General features: G+C 35.4%; 1 protein-coding gene across 2 annotated transcripts in view; it reads left to right on the top strand.

The window, feature by feature from the left end:
* The window catches only part of fbln1 (fibulin 1), a 49,906-nt gene extending 41,559 nt beyond the window's left edge, over window positions 1–8,347 (top strand). For both annotated transcript variants that reach the window (XM_073869030.1, XM_073869029.1), the window contains exon 17: window positions 7,307–8,347. In XM_073869030.1, the coding sequence (XP_073725131.1) occupies window positions 7,307–7,446 (140 nt within the window). In that variant the 3' untranslated portion in view covers window positions 7,447–8,347. The remainder of the gene's footprint in view (window positions 1–7,306) is intronic.
* The last annotated feature ends 11,960 nt before the right edge of the window (window positions 8,348–20,307 follow it).

Below are 20,307 nucleotides of genomic sequence, written 5' to 3'. Positions count from 1 at the left end.
TTTTCAGATATTTTTACTGAAAACAAGACAAAAATACTAAGAATTTTTTTCTTGAAAATCATTTTTACAGTGTAGAATTATTATATTTATGGTAAAACATTCCCAAAATATCCCGTAACCTAAAATGTGGTGTTTATAATGTAAAATGTTGTATTATAATATCTAATTTGCTGTGTTATGATAACCTTTTGATTAATTTATTGTGCATGTCAATTTGTCAAATTTCTTCCACCATGTTCTCATCAATAGATTATTTAAAGCGTTGTGATTTTCAAGAAAAAATCTTAGTATTTTTGTCTTGTTTTCAGTTAAAATATCTAAAAATTCTTAAATTAAGATTGCCTTTTCTTGACGAGCAAAATGATCCAATAAGTCTAGTTTTTAGACAAAAAATTGTGATTTTGTGCATAAAATAAGCAAAAAAATCTGCCAATGGGGTAAGCAAAAAAATCTTTACAATTTGTCTTAAACACTAAATTAAGAAAACTAAAAAAAATTAGCTTACCCCATTGTCAGAATTTTTTGCTTGTTTTATACACAAAATCACATACATTTTATTTAAAAATCTTAATTATCTTAATTTAAGAATTTTTAGATATTTTAACTGAAAACAAGCAAAAATACTATAAATCATTTTTTTTCAAAATATTTTTTTTCAGTGCAGCATCATGTATGATAGGGTCCGGATCTTATTTAAATATAGCCTATGGGACTGTCATGACGAGGTAGTAAGATTGAATGACATCACCAGTCTGCCATACCTTGGCTTTAAGTGAATTGACACCACATATTGAACGTCATTACCGCATTATCATATCTATACAATGTTGACATTAAAAACCTTTATAATTCGGTCAGGGGGAAGCAGGTACTCTGCAAATCTTCAGAAAAAGTCTCCTATAGCCTTTTATTCCCTCTGCGTTTGCCGACATTGATAAAACACAGAATATGAATTATGTATTTTCTGTTGGAGGGAGATAAAATAAAATCTTCAAATCTGTTTTTATTTATTTAACATTGAGTGTTATATCTGCCCCCCAGTCCAGCAAGCCTAGTACTGGGCCTGTTTAAAGATACTAGAAATTCTATCGAAATACCCATAATGCCACACCAGCAGAGTCTATTACTTTCTGCAATGAAGAATCCAGGCAATCTATTGTAAAACATGACAGCGTTGTTCGGTTTTCAATGAAACAAACATTCCACATTCAGTCCGAGCAGTTGACCGCAATGATTCATTGCTAATTGAGCCTGAGACACCAAACCGCACGTGTGGCCTTTCAAAAAGAGTCAAGTCAACTCTTCCATGTTCGTTAGGGATGTTTGGATAACGCAGCCACGCTTCCCAGCGAGCGGATCACCAGGGTTTTTTTTGTATCCTCGTGCGATGCCACGCTGGGGGTGCGCGTAGATAAACCATGACTTTTTGGTCAACTCCACTGCCATTTCCTGCATAACCCATCAGCTAGCATGTCATTATCCAATACTGTGGCGGTGAAAAAGTCATTCCTTGCATTTGTCCCTAGTGTTAAACCTGCCCACTTTGGATGCTCTCGTATATTTCCTCTAAACGGCGGGGTGACCAAAAAACCAGAAATTGCACTGTTTACATGTAAACCTTCAATATCATAACCCACGTAGCCATTGAGGATGACAAATAGTTGTTGGCACGAACTCGACTTTGTTTTGTGGCGAGCGCTAGCGTGCACTTAACTGAAGCTATTTTCTGTCTCCGTGCTCTTTAATGGCATTTCGAAATGAGCGTGGGAACGCAGATTGATGGTTTAGAAGTTGACCACAGACACATTCAAAGCTTCGCTCTGAACAAAACATTTTAAATGTCCAGATACACTTTGTATCTCATGATCTGTTGTGTTCCTCAAATGTGTCAAACCGCAATTCATAATAAGTGTGTTGCCAACCAAAAGTTGCAAAGTTTAAACAATCGCCATGTTCAGTTTCATGTGACGAAAGTAATACGTGATTTGGTCACATTTTTATATTAATGGAAAATTACTTTTAACATTTTAGGTTACATGCATATTTTTTATAATCACTGATGAATAGTGTTGGTGAATCGAACATGTTTGCACATTTCTTGACGTCCTGAAACTTCAAGAGTATATGTTTTTTGTAATAATAATGTTAAACTTTATTTTAGACTACTATCAGCCATATGGAAAGTGGGGTAAATGAGATGTTTTAGAGTTTTTGACCTTTGTTTTTTTTTTGTGGCGTCACAGCTGCTCTATGACTGCTGGTTTCCATGAGACAAAGTTTGACTTGAATGAAGATCAAGTCTGAAGTGTACAGTATTATATTGGTCACATGCCATTCAGACGTATAACCACATGAGTGTCATTTTAGAGCGGCATACAGTAGTCACATTTATATGACTTTTATTCATTTAGCAGATGCTTTTACGCAAAGTGACTGGCAAAATGTTAAACGCTCTCTCATTTGTAGAAGTTACTCATTGTGGCTCATATAAGCTATGAAATCAGAGATGTCTTCAATCAACCGTACCTCAAGGCATTTTTATTTGATTTATTTATTCATGGAGACGATTTTCCACTTTTTTGTGTCATTAAACACGAATGTCTTTATTCGAATTTCTGTAAATAGTTTTTCTTGTCCGTAACACAACTTTCTTTTTCGTGTCATTTTATGTATTGTTTTTTTCCCTATTTTTAAATCATTGTCGCTTAGGTTTAGATTTGGGGTTTGGGTTAGGATGTCATTTTATGTATTGCTTTCTACGTTTTTTTTTTTTTTTTTTTGCTTGGGGTTGGGGTTAGAGTTGGGGTTAGGATGTCTGAAATGTCACAAAAAAGTCGTTCTAACCCCAAGTGACAATAGTAAAAGAAATGGAAAAAATGTGAAAAAAACAATACATAAAATGACACGAAAAAAGTCATGTGACGGACACAAAAAAACAACATTCTGCTCAAAGACACGAATAAATAAATCAAATATTTTGTGACTATACTCTGACTTGCCTTGAGATCTCTTTATGTATAGTGAGAGTTCAGATTGACTAATTCTGCGTTTACACCAGCCGCGGTAGAGGCGGCAAGCGCAGATGATTTTAATGTTAAGTCAATGCAAGGACTCAATTAGGCATCCTGGCAACGTGAATTGAGCGTTGCCACGGGGAACGCGCGAGTTAAAAAATCTGAACTTCGGCGGATTTCCGGGCTGCATTAACCAATCAGGACCTTTCTGTAGTAGTGACGTGATTACAGGAAACGAGCGGAGTGGCGGAGTCTCAGTGGAGTCGCAGAAGCCCCTCCCATGACACAAATTTACGCACGAATGTCTCAAATAACTAGAATTTCACACACGGCTTTCACGCGAGAATGAAGCGAGTGAACTCAAATGTTCAAGCGTCCAACTACGCGCGAATAGCTTGTTTTTGCCGCCTCTACCGCAGCTGGTGTAAACGCGCTGTAAGACAACATAATGCATAATCTGACTGTTTTCATGTTTAAGTGCTATAATTGTGTCCCCAGTGCTTCTGTCAACCTAGAAAATAAGATAAAAATCAACCCAGTAATTTAGTTTTGGTTCTCTGCAAGCATGTGAAAAATAGCTCATTGAAATTTGGCTCCCCTTGTGATGTCAGAAGGGGATCTTATTATATTACCACCCTTAATCTGCACTATCCAACCACAGACATTCAGCACAAAGATCAGCTCATTTGCATTTTAAAGGACACACCCAAAAACACCACATTTTGCTAACACCTACAAATTGTCAATTTTAACTAGGGCTGTCAAAAGATTAATCCCGATTAATTACATCCAAAATAAAAGTTTGTGTTTACATAACATATGTGTGTAAATATTATGTATATAATAAAAATATACATGAATGTGTGTGTATTAAGAAATATTTGCATTTATATACTGTTTACACATTTATATAATTTATATGATATAAAAATATAAATATTTTATATATAAATATAACACATTTTTCTTAAATACTGTATATACATGATTGTGTGTGTTTTTATATATAAATAATAATTAAACACAGTACACACATATGTAAACACAAACTTTTATTCTGGATGCGATTAATCGCGATTAATCTTTTGACACTCCTAATTTTAACATGTTATAATAAATTATCTGTGGGGTATTTTGAGCTTAAACTTCACATACATATTCTGGCGACACCAAAGATTTATTTGACATCTTAAAAAAGTCTTTTGAAATGTCCCCTTTAAGATTACAGGAATAGTTCACCCAAAAATGAAATGGTCATTGTTTGCTTATCCTTTGGAAACCAAAAACACATTATTCACTCAGCAACACTCGAAGGTCATGACATCATTGATAGCAAAAGCCTTGTTTTGTGACCGATCCCGATGCAGCATGTTTAAATAAACGTGACCACAAAAAAATTTGGTTTAGGATCCACTAAAGAAATATCTGTTCTGATTTTAACCTCATCAGTTTTTATCATTAGGGAGCAGCTTGTTACAGGTGAAACTGCGCACACCTTACAGGTGTGACAAACGTTGTATATTCAGCCTGATCTCACGAGAATTCATCTATATTTTACGATTTGGATAATTCATATGAATTCATACGAAGTTAATCGCGCAAAAACGTCAAAAAAAAAAAAACCCCGACTTAACCACTTAACCATCGTCACAGGTCGTACAAAGACTTACAAATGTGGTTGAATTAATACAAACTAGCCAACTCGTAAAATATGTATGAATTCCTGTGAGATAGCGTTGGTATATTGGATGTCAGTTGTATCTTAAACGAAACAGAGCAAGCTAATAATAAATCATTCTTGACATTCAATCAGATGCAATGTCACCAATCCTCTGCCAAGAGATATTTGTACAAACACAAGATTTTTGTCTCAGTATAATCGTGTGTGCAGTATAAGAGATTTTTCCAGCATTCTTGTCCCATTGGTTAATCCTCAGAGCGGGTGTGGTCTCTCTACCAGCTCTGTAATGTAGGATGTCTCTCTTCCTTTGGGAAATGTTTTTTCTCTTTGTTTCTCTAACAATACGTTCCAGCCATGCATCCGTCATCGCATGTGGAGTCGCATCATGAATATTTTTACTTCCATAAACTTTTATATACAGTACCACACATATTAGATGTCACTTACAGTAAAATCACTGCGATAAACTGATAAGTGATTCTTAGGGGTGGTTTCCCAAACATGGATTATTTTAAACCAGGACTAGGCCTTAGTTTAATTATGAAATATAATTAGTTTTAACAAACATTCTTACTAAAAGCATAACTTGTGTCCATTTTGAAACAAACCAAAGGGCACTGATGTATTTTAAGATATGTCAGTACAAGTTGTTATCCGTTTGGACAGCTCTTACATTTATTTTAGTCTAGGACTAGTCTAATCCCTGTCCGGGAAACTGCCCCATAATGAAACTGTTCATAAAGCTAAAAGCCGGAAACATACAGTACCTCAATGCGTTGCAAGCATGAACGGTTCACCAATAAAAAGAAAGACATTAAGCTAATATTTTACTCAGTCTTAAAGGAAAACACCAAAATTTTTCAATATTTTACTATCTATTTACCTTAACTTCAATGAATTAATACATTCCTAAATTTTTTCAATGCGTGCACTTAATCTTTGTACAGTGTGTCCTGAATGTGTTAGCATTTGGCCTAGCCGCATTCATTCCTTAGGATCCAAACGAGGATGAATTTAGAAACCACCAAACACTTCCATGTTTTCCTTATTTAACTCTTTCCCCGCCAGCATTTTTATAAAAAGTTGCCAGCCAGCGCCAGCATGTTTCATGATTTTCACAAAAGTTTAACGCCTTCCAGAAAATGTTCTTCTTTAAATATATAAACAAACAATATATCAGATGAAAGAACAGACCCTCTGCTTTCAAACAAACTGTTTTATCCTACCTTCATTAGTTCTCTTGTAATCACCTCTCAAACATTGGTAGGTTTTTTCAAAAACACCCAATTTTGAGCAAAAAGCTGAGATAATTCCATTTTTGTGAAGGACTTTTGATAGAGATCAGATGCAGAGCGATCTTTAAAACATACACAGAGTTCTTTCTCTTTCACGTGAGGCGCAACTTCAGGGTTGTATAAGTTGAGGAAGTGTTGCGCCACCTGGTGGATAATAGCGGTATTGCGGAAAGACGGAAAATCTCGTAATTGGCGGGGAAGCGTTTTCTCTTAATTGACGAGATATCTCGTCAATGGCGGCGAAAGAGTTAAAGGCACAAAATAAAACTGAAAAGTGCTAGGCTAATTGCTAACACATTCACAACGCACTGTACAAAGATTAAGTGCACGCATTGAAAACAGAGAGGTATGTATTAATTCCTCTAAATTGAGGTAAGAACATAGTAAAATATTGAAAAAAAAGTGGTGTTTTCCTTTAAGTCATGGGTGCATATGCATGCCAAACCCAGTCAGAGTTATATTATATAATAAACCGACTTTTCAGCTTTATAATGGTATTGGATAATTCATTTTTACCCATTCTGTCAAATACTGCGCAAAAAACATGGAATAAGTGGGATAATTAATGGCCTGCCATGCGTCTCGTCGAGTGGTTCTTTGCCTCCGCGTTGTGCAGTAAAAATCATTTAATGCACGGCAGGCCATTGATTATCCCTTACATATGCATTATCATGCTACTATGATGGAAACTAAACTAATTTTAATGTCTTAGTGTTAACATTTAAACTTGTATAATAATTGCGAGACAACATCTGATACTAATATAAATGTTCTCACTGTTAAATACATACTGTTTATAGAGAAGTGCAACACTGTAAAAAAAATCCGTAGAAATTACAATGTTATTGCAGCTGGGTTGCCGGTAAATTACCGTAGATTTAAATTTATGTTATTTACAGGCAAGAGTTTGTTTAAAGTTGAATACATTTTAAATATTAACAAGTCTTTCTCTTTACAGAATAAAATAACAGCCTCATGCAAAGCATTCTGGGAACCAGAAATCATCATCAAACTTTTTCTGTTTTTTGCTTCAAATTTTGTTTCCCAGAATGTTTTGCTTGATGCTGTTTCTTTAGTTTTACTATGTAAAGACAAAGACTTGTAAATGTTTAATGTTCATTTAACTTTGAACAAAATGTTGCCAGTAATAACATACATTTAAATCTACGGTAAGTTACCGGCAACCCAGCTGCAAATTTCTACGGAATTTTTTTGCAGTGAATGTACACATTGTTTCAGCATCCATTCAGGATAAATAAAAAGGAAATTATATCTAATGTTGAGTTAAACGAATTCTGATCTGTTTTTGTCTGCAGGTGTTGTTCGACAGGTGAAGCCTCTGGTTGGGTCTCTGAGCACCGTGCTGAAGTTGGCCATGAACTACGTCACCAACGGCGTTGTTTCTCACAGGAACATCATCAATGTTCACATCTTTGTGTCCGAGTTTTGGTTTTAAAAACTTTCCTTTAGCCTTTTCTAACATTTTAGGTGTCCATTTATGAAAGCGTTACTACATCTATAAATGTTACGGAAAACTAAAATGTCCTCATGTGGTTCTTTCTTCTGTGAAGGACAAAAAAGCAGTAAAACGGCTTATATTTAGTCTGGTAGCTTTTTGTCGAAGAACGGGCCAAAGGTATATTTCAAAAGATCATTAATCACTGAAAATCTCTCGATAGCATCATATGTGGCCCTTTAGCCGAACGCAGACAGAGTTTTTCATTCACAGGGAAAAGCTTTAATACGATTACTCCGTAAATGGACACTTAAAATCAATCACTACAACTTTTTAACCAAACACAGACGTTTTAAATGAAAATGACAACAGGAACTTTGCATGTTGGGACAGACGGCCCGCTGGAGTCGTCATATATGTAAATTAGTTGAATGGAAAATTATTTGCTGCTCTAAATGCTTTTAAATGTAAAATGAAAGCATGTTTGCTTTTGTCTACTGGTTTCCTCTTTTGTTGACAGCGTTTCAACGAGCTATAATGCGAGACGTAAATAAACACAAATGATTATTGATTTTATGACTTAGCCAGCCTGATCTCACGAGAATCCGTACATATTTTACGCATTGGCTAATTCGTACGAAGTGAATCGTGCAAAAACGTAACGATTATCATAAAAACAAACAAACTAAAACCCCACCCCTAACCCCATCATCACAGGGGAAAAGCAAATCGTACAAAAATGTACGAATGTGGTCATACGAATTAGCCACCTCGTAAAATACATACAAATTGTCATGAGATCGCATTGGACTTAACACTGATTGTATACTTGTGTAGACACTCTGCATTGCTAAATGTATTGTATGTATCACCGACTGTGTCATTAAAAATTATTTTTAGATTTCTACGCCTGTTTTTTTTTAGTAAAATATTAAGTATACTGTTATATGTTGACATAGTAAAACAGTAAAATACACACACACACACGACACATGAATATCTCAATTATTTACGTAAATGCATTTATTTGATCATGAAGTTTCTTATAGAGCGATTCATTAGACAAACATATCATTCAGCTCAATTAATATAATTTTACTGTAACGCTATCATCTCTGAGTAAAAGATCCACAGAACTCAAAAAGTCTGCATACAGAATTAGTTGGTAAAAATGAGTAATTGAATTATTTCACAAGCTTATAATTTGACCATAATTTGCTCGGGTTGATTCAAATCATTACTAAATCAAACTTTCCATGTAACTTGGCCCAACGTTCAGCAGAAATAAAAGGCTTCTGGTTTTTGCGTATTGGTCAATTTAAGAGCGAAACGCATGCCAGCAAAAGCCGATCATTCCCACAATCCTCTTGTTCGACTGGCAGACTCTTCATGCCATGCATTGATAGATCGTGCTAAGTGCTGTTCATTCTCAGCAGTGGAAACTTGGTCGTAGCGTTCGGAGGGACGGCAAAAACCGAGCCGTGCATGACCGCATCTCTTTTAGCGAGCAGCTATTGAACCGAGACTGTCTTTCCTCAACGTCAGGGGACGAGAAGCAAACGGCTCCAACCTATTTCAGCAGATGGAGAAGCGAATCTTAGCCATATGAACGCTGCGGTCGAGAGCAGCAAAACGTACAGAAATCTGATATTTGGCCATATATTATGAACATATTACAATTAAAGTTTATAGATGCAGACATATTGTAAATTCCACTATTTGTTCAAGACTATAGTTTATTTTACATGTGCCAAAATTTTGTATGCCCAGAGGAACATTTCGAACATTTTTTCAAGTTGAAAAAAAAAATGCTTTAAGAACTGAAATTGTTAAAAGTATGAAGCTACTCTTGAGTAAATGTAGATCAGGGGTCTCCAACCTTTTTGTGGATAAAACAATCTGGAGTGCTACTTTTTTGATAACTTGAACTTGTTTATTTTATTTTACTTGTTGATGTTTTTCATGATATTGTTTAAAATGTTAACATACATAAAAAGCCAAGTTTATATAGCAAATATGTACAAATATTAAAATTGAGGCTCAAAGACTCTGTGCGGGCAACCTGGTGCCCGCGGGCACCATGTTGAAGACCACGGATAATTGTATAGCTAAAATAATCTGGTTAAATTTAATGAGAAATGTTTGAGTTCATAATAAAATCTTAAATAAAGCCTCGACACATCCAAGCACAGTTTGTGACACTGTTAAAAAGATTTATGGGTCTTTATTTCAGGACAAATATCTTGGATACAGAAGACGAGAGCATGCTGTCTAAGGAGAAACCATTAAGATATTGAAGAGATCTCATCTTTTTTTCTTATTTATGTGTGGATTTGAAACAGAGTAAGGAAAAACATTCATCATTGGTTTAACACAGCAGTGAGATTAAAGAGACCTCTGATGTTTCTCCTGAGACTTTAGTAATGTCGTCTGTCTCATCTGCTGAGAAGATCTTAACATTTGCTTTACGACTAAAGACATCAATGTCTAAACACAAATACAAATCTCAATATGAACTCAAACATTATTATCCCAAAGTCAAACAAAGACACCACTGCAAAAAAAATATTTTCAAGAAAACATTTTCTTAGTATTTTTGTTTTGTTTTCAGTAAAAATATCTAAAAATTCTTAAAATAAGATGCTTTTTCTTGATGAGCAAAACGACCACAGAAAATAAGTCTAGTTTTAAGACCAAAAATATCAAATTTAAGTGATTTTGTGCATAAAACAAGCCAAAAAATCTGCCAATGGGGTAAGCTAATTTTTCTTAAACGCTAAATTCAAGAAATATTCAAGAAAGATTTGCTTACCACATTGGCAGATTTGTTTTGCTTGTTTTATGCACAAAACCACCTAAATTTGATCTAAAAACTAGACCCATTTTCCTAGGTCACCCCGCCCATCAAGAAAAAGCATCCCAATCTAAGAATTTTTAGATATTTTTACTGAAAACAAGACAAAAACACCAAGATTTTTTGTTGAAAATAATTTTTTTGCAGTATAGTAAACTTTTTGTGAGGGTTTGCTGGACAGATGAACCCAAACGCAACGATGTCAGGGATAAACAGAAAACACTTTATTTCTTTGACAAAACAAAACCCACGAGGGGGTACAAAACATGAAAACATATAACACTTCACTATGACTTGATTACTAGACTAGACAGCAACACGACCACGAGAACAGAACACAATGATCCTGCACAGAACTAAAGAAACACTGACATTAAATAGAGCAAACCAAACAAGATAACGAGCGGGGAACAGGTGATGGGAATAAGTGATCATTAACAATAAGCAGGAGGACGAGGGAGCGGGGACAAATGACAAGACACCGGAGGTACATGCCCAAACACAAAAACAAGGCATGAACCTCCACACAAGGCCAGGGGCTGCCAGAACTCTGCCACCATGACAAAATACAAATATAACAAGACTTCAAGGCAGAGTCCTGACACTTTTATCATCACCACCTATATTTTTGTTGTATGTTGACTTACAATATTTCCATTTAATAATTTAGCAGGCACGTCCATCCAAAGCCACTTACCAATGAGACCACATTAACATTTTTGGGTAACACTTTGTTTAATGTAATGGTAACACTTTACAATAAGGTTCATTAGTTACCATTAGTTAATGTATTAACTAACATGAACAAACTCTGAGCAATACATTTGTTATGTATTAATCTTTGTTAATGTTAGTTAATAAATAATAAAGCTTTTAGTTGTTTGTTCATGTAAATTCAAAGTGCATTAACTAACGTTAACAAGATTTTAATCAAGTATTAGTAATAATTAACAAAGATTAATAAATGTTGTATAAGTGCAGTTCATTATTAGATCATGTTAACAACCAATGAACCTTATTGTAAAGTTTTACCAATGTAACTATAAACATATTACTAACTATTCATAACTTTGGAACTTCTTGTCAACTTTGTCATTAGAGAATTAGAGGACTGCACTGCAAAAAAAAATGTTTTTCTAGAAAAAAATCTTAGTATATTTGTCTTGTTTTCAGTAAAAGTAATATGCTGTTTCTTCATGAGCAAAACGACCCAAAAAAAAATAAGTTTAGTTTTTAGACCAAAAACATGAAATTTGAGTGATTTTGTGCATAAAACAAGCAAAAAATCTGCCAATGGGGTAAGCAAATTTTTCTTGAAACTTTCTTGAATTTAGTGTTTAAGAAAAATGTTCAAGATTTCTTGCTTATCACATTGGCAGATTTTTTTTTTTGCTTGTTTTATGCACAAAATCACTTAGATTTGATATTTTTGGTTTAAAAACTAGACTTATTTTATTGGGTCATTTTGCTCATCAAGAAAAAGCATCTTAATTTAAGAATTTTCAGATATTTTTACTGAAAACAAGACAAAAATACTAAGATTTTTTTTCTTGAAAATCATTTTTGCAGTGTGTCTGCTTAATATCTAACACTTTATTGTGATGACATTCAACTGACCATAAGTAACTTAATAACTTCATGTTAACCTATTTTACCAATCTTACCCTCCTCTAACCCTATAATCTACTAATACTCTGAGTTAGTTGACATGTTGTTGTAGAATTAGATGACGCGTAGTTGCAAAATTACTTATGGTGTAGTTAGTGAAATGTCATTGGACTAAATTTAGTTTACCAAGCAATGTTCATGTGAGTATTTGTGAATATGTCAATTTCTTTTTAATAATAAAATCAGAGACTATAATGAAACACAACTAAGAAAACTCTCGAGTTATGAAATTCTACTTTTTAGATGCACAAAAATTGCCGTACCCTTCAAATGCTGTAAGACGACACCAGACTTTAAAGCAAACAATGACACACGCGCGTGCATTCTGCAGAACCAGCGCTCGGGCCACATGTAGGGTGAAGCCCAACATAAAGCATCATCATCTGAATGCCACACACACAGACACTGCTGGATCATTGACCTTGGACTGGGTGTGTGTTTGTGAATTTCTCTTTGGTAGGGTGGTGGTCAGGACCCGTGGGAAAGGGAGGGTCTCTGGATCTTGAGACGGGATGAGAAATAAGAGTGAGATACAGTGAGAAATGAGAGAAAGGGTTGGGGTTCTGTCTGGGACGGAGCCCAGGTTTGGGACACAGGATTGGTTCGCATCAAATGCACACACAGCCTCTCCTTCTTTACCGCAGCATATGTTTCGGGATACACGCCTATGTTTGTTTTAATGAAAATGTCAGGGATCTTTTCTGCAGCTATTGTTTCTCATTATGGAAAACAAGAAATGGCGGAAAAACTTTGGGACGTATGCAGAAATTTTAAAATGATTGAGGTTAAATACATTAAAGTCTAATAGACCAGCCTGTTGTTTTTTTTTAGTTTTACAAAGCCTGTTCTCACTGTTAATGCACAGTAACTTTCAAAAACACCAAACGTACTTTTATTTACATTTAAATAGATGCTGAAGTGCATAATGTAGACACATTTGCAACATTTAATCGTAGCATTATTAGTTTTTACACAAAATGTAAAACATTTACAAATCTTTCATACCATAAAGATTGCTGTATAATTTCCCTTAAACCATTTTATTGATAATGTTACCACCCTAACGGTACATTCACATATGAGGGCATAAGCGTTTTTTATTATTATTATAATAATTATTTTTATTGCAAGAACAATAAGTGTTAATGTTTGTCATTTACTTTTAATGGATGACGTCATGCGCTCATGCCGAACTGAATTGTGGGTTCGTCAACGTCGCGTCATTGCCGTTGCTTGAGGCAGAAGTTGAACTAGATGTCTCTTTTCTCAACTTTTCAAGCACCAACGCGCATGTCAGCCAATCAGATCACCTAATGCAAATAACCTATTGCTGAACCAGCCAATTGCGTTTATGCAAGACCATGCCGCCAATGTGATTGGCTGTTGGCCATGCTTCAGAAACACCTTCGGTCAAGCGTTAACGCTTGGGCCCCAAATGAATGTACTGTAACCCTTCCCTAAACCTTTTCCTAAACCAAAACCAAAATTTTAAAAATACATAACGTATTATTTTTATATTTGGCATGTGTTGTTAATCTTCTTGAGGCGCAATATGTGAATCAATGAATATACTGACTGAACGTATACTGGGTTTAACACTTTTTGTTTAAATTCGAATTCATAATGAATGTGAGATTTGACGTTTACGGTCACTAATGAGAACTGGGATCAAGATCGCTGGATAAAGGGCTGAATTCTGATTTGTTTCTCGCAATCTTATGAATTTTAAAGATGTTATTTACAGCGAATTAATAAAATGACCATCTTCCCTGAATTTATGTTGTGTTTTAGTGTAATTATTATTGCATACACTGTAAAAAATGTTTTTGCCGTAATTTTACGGTAAAATGCTGCCAGCAGGGTTTCCAGCAGTGCACCATTATTTTAAATTTCATTATTGTATTCTAAATTACGGCTGTTCTGTAAATTAATGGTAAAATATTGCAAGCATGTTTCAGCTGTGTACGTAATCCTACGATTGCATTACCATATTTCCAAATTACGGTTGTTCTTAAAATTTACGGTAAAATACTGCCAGCAGGGTTTCCAGCTGCATACTGTAATTCTACTGTTTAATTACCGTATTCTGAATTGCTGCTTTGTAATTAAATAATAGAATGGCTAAGACAAGATAAGGAACAATAAAATAGGTTTGTGCAAAAAACAAATTCAAGTTTTACACATCAATTTTGGGGTCATGGAAAAAAGTTTGTAAAAACTTTTAATTCATTTTGTTTTGATAAAACTTGAACAGGCCAAGAACATTCCACATAGAGTGACTAGCTCCTCACAGAAACTTGTAGTTAATTTGTAGTTGTTTAATTTTATGTAATTCTTTGAAAGTTATGAACATTTAAACTGTCTTAACCACCTAAAACCTGGATGTCCACATACATGGACATCAACTTTTTTGTTGTTGTTTGCACCATACCTAATTCTCTGTAACTGGAATTTGTTGTACACAAAGATTGGCAATTATACTGCTTCATGTTCAAAGAAAAATATTTGGTTATTATATTTACTGGTTCTTCCTAACTCCAAAATAGCTGGTAGAAATCTAAAAAAAGACAAACCAAAGCTCAGGTCTTAGGAAATAAGTCAGAAAATACGACTGAAGACGTGTCATTAATATATGATTAAGAAACGCCAATGCCTACAATTTTAATATTTATGAATAGGAAAATGTACAAATCTGTACGTCTGTAAAGCTGTTAATACTTAAATAATTAAAGTATTAGTCCATCCACGTCAATGTTATACGTTTAGTGTGTAAGAAAAGGTAAGTAAATGTACATGTGGTGCAAGCACACTTTACATAAAAATACACATGATTGTTTAAAGGTAATCATTTATACCTACTTACACAGTGTTCTTGCGTGTGTTGATTTGGTAAAGTTAATGTCAAAAGCTGTACACGAACCAATTCATGTAGAGTTTTAAATTGCGCAAAGATGTTAAATAAGAAAGGGCGGGGCTTGATTTTATCCATCGTGATGCAAGCCTTTACATTTTACTTACACTTAAAAAAAATAAAGATGAACATATTTACATTTTGAATAATGCGTACAGCAGTTTCAAGGTGAATCTTGCCATTTAAACTGATCCTAGATCAGCAGGAAAGGTACATTTCTGTAACAATCAAACCATTGTTTGCACACAAAAACATATATTTTAATTAATAATACCTCAAAATGTACGTCGGCCTATTACAGCCAATTTATTTTTCTCTAGAGTTCCCAGAGATCTACAGTTACAGCCAGCGCTCGTGAGGAGAAACATCAGAATCTACAGAGCTTCATCCAGAACCATTTCACTGTAATCCAACAGGTGGCAGACCCACACAACACTACGCCTGTTAACTCTCCTCCTATTGGCTAGCACACAACTTCAGACACATAGTGGTGCATTATTTCTTCCAGCACGACCTTTAAGATGATCAATGAGTGTCATTTAGGTTTTGAACATACGAGCGGGCTTGCCATCAGGGGCGCCACCTTGACCCAAAACAAATGCGCTCGATTGAGATGTGTGACTCCCCATAACTTATAGCGTCTGTCCAAACCGCCTATAACCAGAACCTCAGCCAGAGTACACACGAGCGTACGGAAGTGTGGGCCATTGGGATTTTTTTAGCCACGCTCATGAAAATTCACAAGCAAAAGCCGTTCTATTAACGCTACTGTAAGAGAGAAATCCTGCGTCTGTGCACTGGCCAACGCTCGATGACGTCTGTGAGGCCCGGGTACCAATGACCCACACGCTCCTGCATCCGTAAGAGAGTCCGAAAATAAAGCATGACATCAGATTGTAAAAGTTGCTTTTTATTTGAGGATTTGATGGATGGGTTTAACAGTAACTTTATTTATGACGAGCGCATAATTATTGGCCTTTTATGGCCGAGTGTGACATTTAAAACAAATGTGCTCTTCAGAAAAATGAAAAGCACATTGTTCGTTAAAGAAAATAACCACACATCAAACAACGTTTTGGCTGCAAGGTTTGTAAATAGGCTATAACAGAAAATTGTACTTCAAAGAGATTGAGACTGTCTGTTTAAACTAACTAACAGCATGTTAAACGCTTTGGTTTTCATTGCAGACGGACGGACGTGTGAAGATTTTACACCATTGTTTTTCGCGATTGACATGAAGTCGCTTTGGGTTCGGTGGTCAAGATGGTGATGGTGCGATTACTGGAGAAATAGCCAAACCAATGTCGTAAATAGATGGGAAGCGATATTTTATAATGATTTCAGTGGCGTTGAGACTGTCCAGTCGAAGTAAATAGCCAAAGTTTGTTGAGTGCATAAAGATTCGACTTTTTAAGTGACACTAAACACAGCCTTTCAAAATCTCTAAGACTTTTTCAGACATGTGAAAGATTTCCGTTCAGTTTGTAAGAAAAGGTTATTCTCACAATGACTAAATTTGGCAAAGATTTGGACTGACACCAATGAACCTTCATCCTTGAGGTTTAGTTATGTTAGTCAAAAAAAATAAAACAATGCCATTGTTTTGTCTGTGTCTGCAAATACACAAGCCCAAATAGTGTTGCTGGTGTCGTCCTGAAAAGTAAAGCCAATACCTTTCGATCGCCCCCTGGTGGCTGGCTGCAGTATAGTTCATAAACTCCGCCCTCTCCATGTAAATGAATGGGACGTGAGCCAAACTTAAAGGCGGGGTGCATGATTCCTGAAAGCCAATGTTGACATTTGAAATCACCTAAACAAACACGCCCCTACCATTGATGCGCGGGTCAATGTATAAACAACCCACACCTAACCAACATTTTCAACTAACAAAAAAAAAAGTAAAATAAATATTGTACCCAACCCGCTCCCTTGCCCGCATTTTTTAAAAGTAGTAATTGTTTTAAATAGTTAATTGGCATCTTTATTTTAAATGACCCAACCGACTAGGGCTGGGCAAATTTTTTTTTCCGATTAATCGTTTTTTAAAACGTGGTTGATTCAGAATCAATTCTCAAAGAGCAGAATCGATTTTTTTTTCATATTTTTTTCTGCAAACATTGAACGTAAGATTAACATTAATCAAATGACTAGTCTTCTTCACTAGATGTCACCCTCTTTTTTGCCTTGCGCGATGTTACCAAGGAGCGAGAGGTGAGCCTGTCATTCTTTCATTCAGTGCTTAAAATGGCGGTTTTGGGTGCTTCATCGACGTTGATGCCACCTTCACATAAAAAGTAAAAGGTATGCAGGCATATTAGATTTCGCTAGCAGGACGACGACGATATGTTGTGGCTTTTAATTTCTTTTTATTAATTACCCACTTGTAAACTTATGTTCACTGTACTTTTTTATTAATATAGTATTTGTATTAAATCTACATTCATTGAGTTGAATTGAGAATTGAGTATAAAAACCGAGATCCGCAATCGAAAATTGAATCGAGAATCGAATCGATTTGATAGCTTGTGAATCGAAATTGAATCGATCTGGAACATCTGAATCGATACCCAGCCCTACAACCAACCGCAAGCCGAATATCATAAAAAATATTTTTAGATGACTCGTAACCCCGGGTGACCGCAGACACCCGCTCATTTTGGATCAACCCGCGCATAGAATCTGGACCTCTTTTAATAGACCCGTCCCACACATATGCAACCCAGGCAACGATGTCGGTTAGTAGACACGCCCCTTACTGCTGATTAGCTACAAGTGTGTTTTGGTACTCGCCCTGACTTCTTTCACCAAAGTGTTTTTCAAAAATCTTCAAATACATTTTCCCAATGATGGTATCTGTTTTTAAAGTTATTTCTTATCATGTTGATGTACTTTTAGGTGTTAATTCGCCAGTTGGCTGGTCTTCCAGCCTGGTTTTAGCTGGTTTATCTGGTGTAGCAAGCTGGTTCTAGAGTGGTTTTGGAAACTTTTTTGCTGGTCTTACGGTGGGTTCACACCAACCGCATTTGATGTGTCAAAATCGAGTCTACCGCGTCTAGTTTGCCATTTGAACATTTTGAGTTTACTCGCTTCATTTGTGCGTTCGTTCTGCGACTCCGCTCAGTTTCTGTAATCACGTCACTATTAGAGAAAGCTCCTGATTGGTTAACATGGCGCGTTTTTATGCCAAAGTTCAAATTTTCAACTGGCACGTTTGCTGCGGCAATGCTCAATTTGCGGCAGTTGCGCGAAGGAGACGCGCGAATGAGACGAAATCACGTCTAACGTGCATCACTAAACGCCTCATTTGCGCCGCGAGACCTCCAGACGCGCCTCAACGCGTCTTCACATTAACTTAACATTGAAATCACTTGCACTTGATGCCTCTACCGCGGCTGGTGTGAAAGCAGCATTAGGTGGTCAGGTGGGGATAGCAGCTGACCCATTAGCTTAAACCAGCTTGACCAGCTTGGCTTAGCTGGTTGGTTGGTCTTAGCTGGTTAAGATGGAAGTAGCTGGTTTAAACTGGTCCTTCCAACCTGGTCAAGCTAAAAAGTGTCCAGAGGCCCTCTAAAACCAGCCTGCTAAAACAGATAAATCCAGCCAACCAAAGACTGATTTTAGCTGGTTTCAGTAGGGTATTATAAAATTATGATAATGTTTTTGTTTAACAAACAGTATGGGTACCATCAAGTGTTTCTGAGTCTGATTCCAGATCAGCATATTGCTTCATTGTATCCGCGTCCAAACCCAGTGGTGGAAAATCCTACAGATTCTTAGCTGTCAAACAGCATAATTGAAAGTAGATTTTTATGCAATGCTGTGATATTGAAGTCTATAGAAAGTTTGGCATCTGTGTTCATCACACAATGTTCCCACAACCCATCGCATACTATATTTATTTGTCTTTCTCTTCTTTCATTGTCTCTTTATGTTGTAATTCGCAGGAACATCATCAAGCAAGGATCCAGGGTATCTAAATCCAAAGGCTTTGAAGCCAGAGAAGAGGCATGAATAATTGCCTCAGCAAAACAAAGCTCTGGCATGACACGGCTGATAATTATTAATGCATTCGCTTTTCTTTCACAAAGCGATTCCAGGCTTCTTTTGTTGGGCTATGGAACCATATCCATCAATATGTTTTTGTTTTGGTACCAGTTTGGGTAGAGTCAGTTTAGTTAATGCTTAACGCCATCAAAGAGGCTTTGGCACACACGCATTCCAGCATCGCACCAGACAAAGGGGAACAAAAGCACCCGTTCAGGGTGTGACCTCTGCCCCGTGTGACCCCGAGCAGGGGTGAGTATTACAGTGCACAGATATGTTTATAACTGATGATGTCATCTTTGATGATGTCACAACATTGTCTTTTGCTACTTTACCGTTTTTAATATTGCATAATTACACTACAGTGTACTGTGCCACTAAAATGTTACAAAAATTGTCACATAAATGTCTCCAATTAACTCATTCTCAGCTTATTTAAGTTGCCCGCCAGCATTTTTTGTAATTCTTACAAAATGCCTTTCAGGAAAATTTTCTTCTATAAATATATAAACATAAAAATCTATCAAATGAAAAACTAGGCCCTCATCTTTCAAAAATAAAAAAAAAAAAACGTGAAAAAAAACTTTTTTTCATTTGTTCTTTTTTATCACATATCAAATATGGGTAGGTTTCTTCAAAAATACAAAATTTTGAGCAGAAAGCTAAAATAATTGCATTTTTATAAAGGAATTTTGTTAGAGATCAGATTAAGAACGATTTTCAAAACATACTTTTGTTTAAAATATTTAAAAATTAGTTTTTCTTCAGTTTTTTATAAATTGGGTAAGAGTGTCATCTAGTTGATAATAGCAGAATTACAGATTAACTCATCAGGAAAGCGTCATTGGCAGGTAATGTTTTCTTTTAATCGACAAGATAACTCATCAATGGCAGGGAAAGAGTTAATATGGGTTCTCTTACGTAGTACATTTTTTGCACTATTTATTTACTTTATATTCTAAAGCAAACCTTTTATTGTTGATTCTTCTTTTTAATTGCAATTTCTTTACTTTTTTTACTTTATACATTTTTTGTTACTTTATTCAATGCAAAAAAAAAATGATTTTCAAGAAAAAAATCGTAATATTTTTGTTTTGTTTTCAGTAAAATATCTAAAAAGTCTTAAATTAAGATACATTTTGTTGATGACCCAAGAAAATAAGTCTAGTTTTTAGACCAAAAATATCAAATTTAAGTGATTTTGTGCATAAAACAAGCAAAAAAATCTGCAATGGGGTAAGCAAAAAATCTTGAACATTTTTCTTAAACACTTAAATCAAGAAAAAAATCAAGAAAAATGTGTTTACTCCATTGGCAGATTGTTTTGCTTGTTTTATGCACAAAATAATTTAAATTGGATATTTTTTGGTGTAAAAACTGGACT

This window comes from Misgurnus anguillicaudatus, chromosome 6, assembly GCF_027580225.2.
Source record: "Misgurnus anguillicaudatus chromosome 6, ASM2758022v2, whole genome shotgun sequence".
NCBI lineage: Eukaryota > Metazoa > Chordata > Actinopteri > Cypriniformes > Cobitidae > Misgurnus > Misgurnus anguillicaudatus.
Note: the sequence above shows the minus strand (reverse complement) of the source record. Positions and strands in the feature narration are given on the sequence as shown.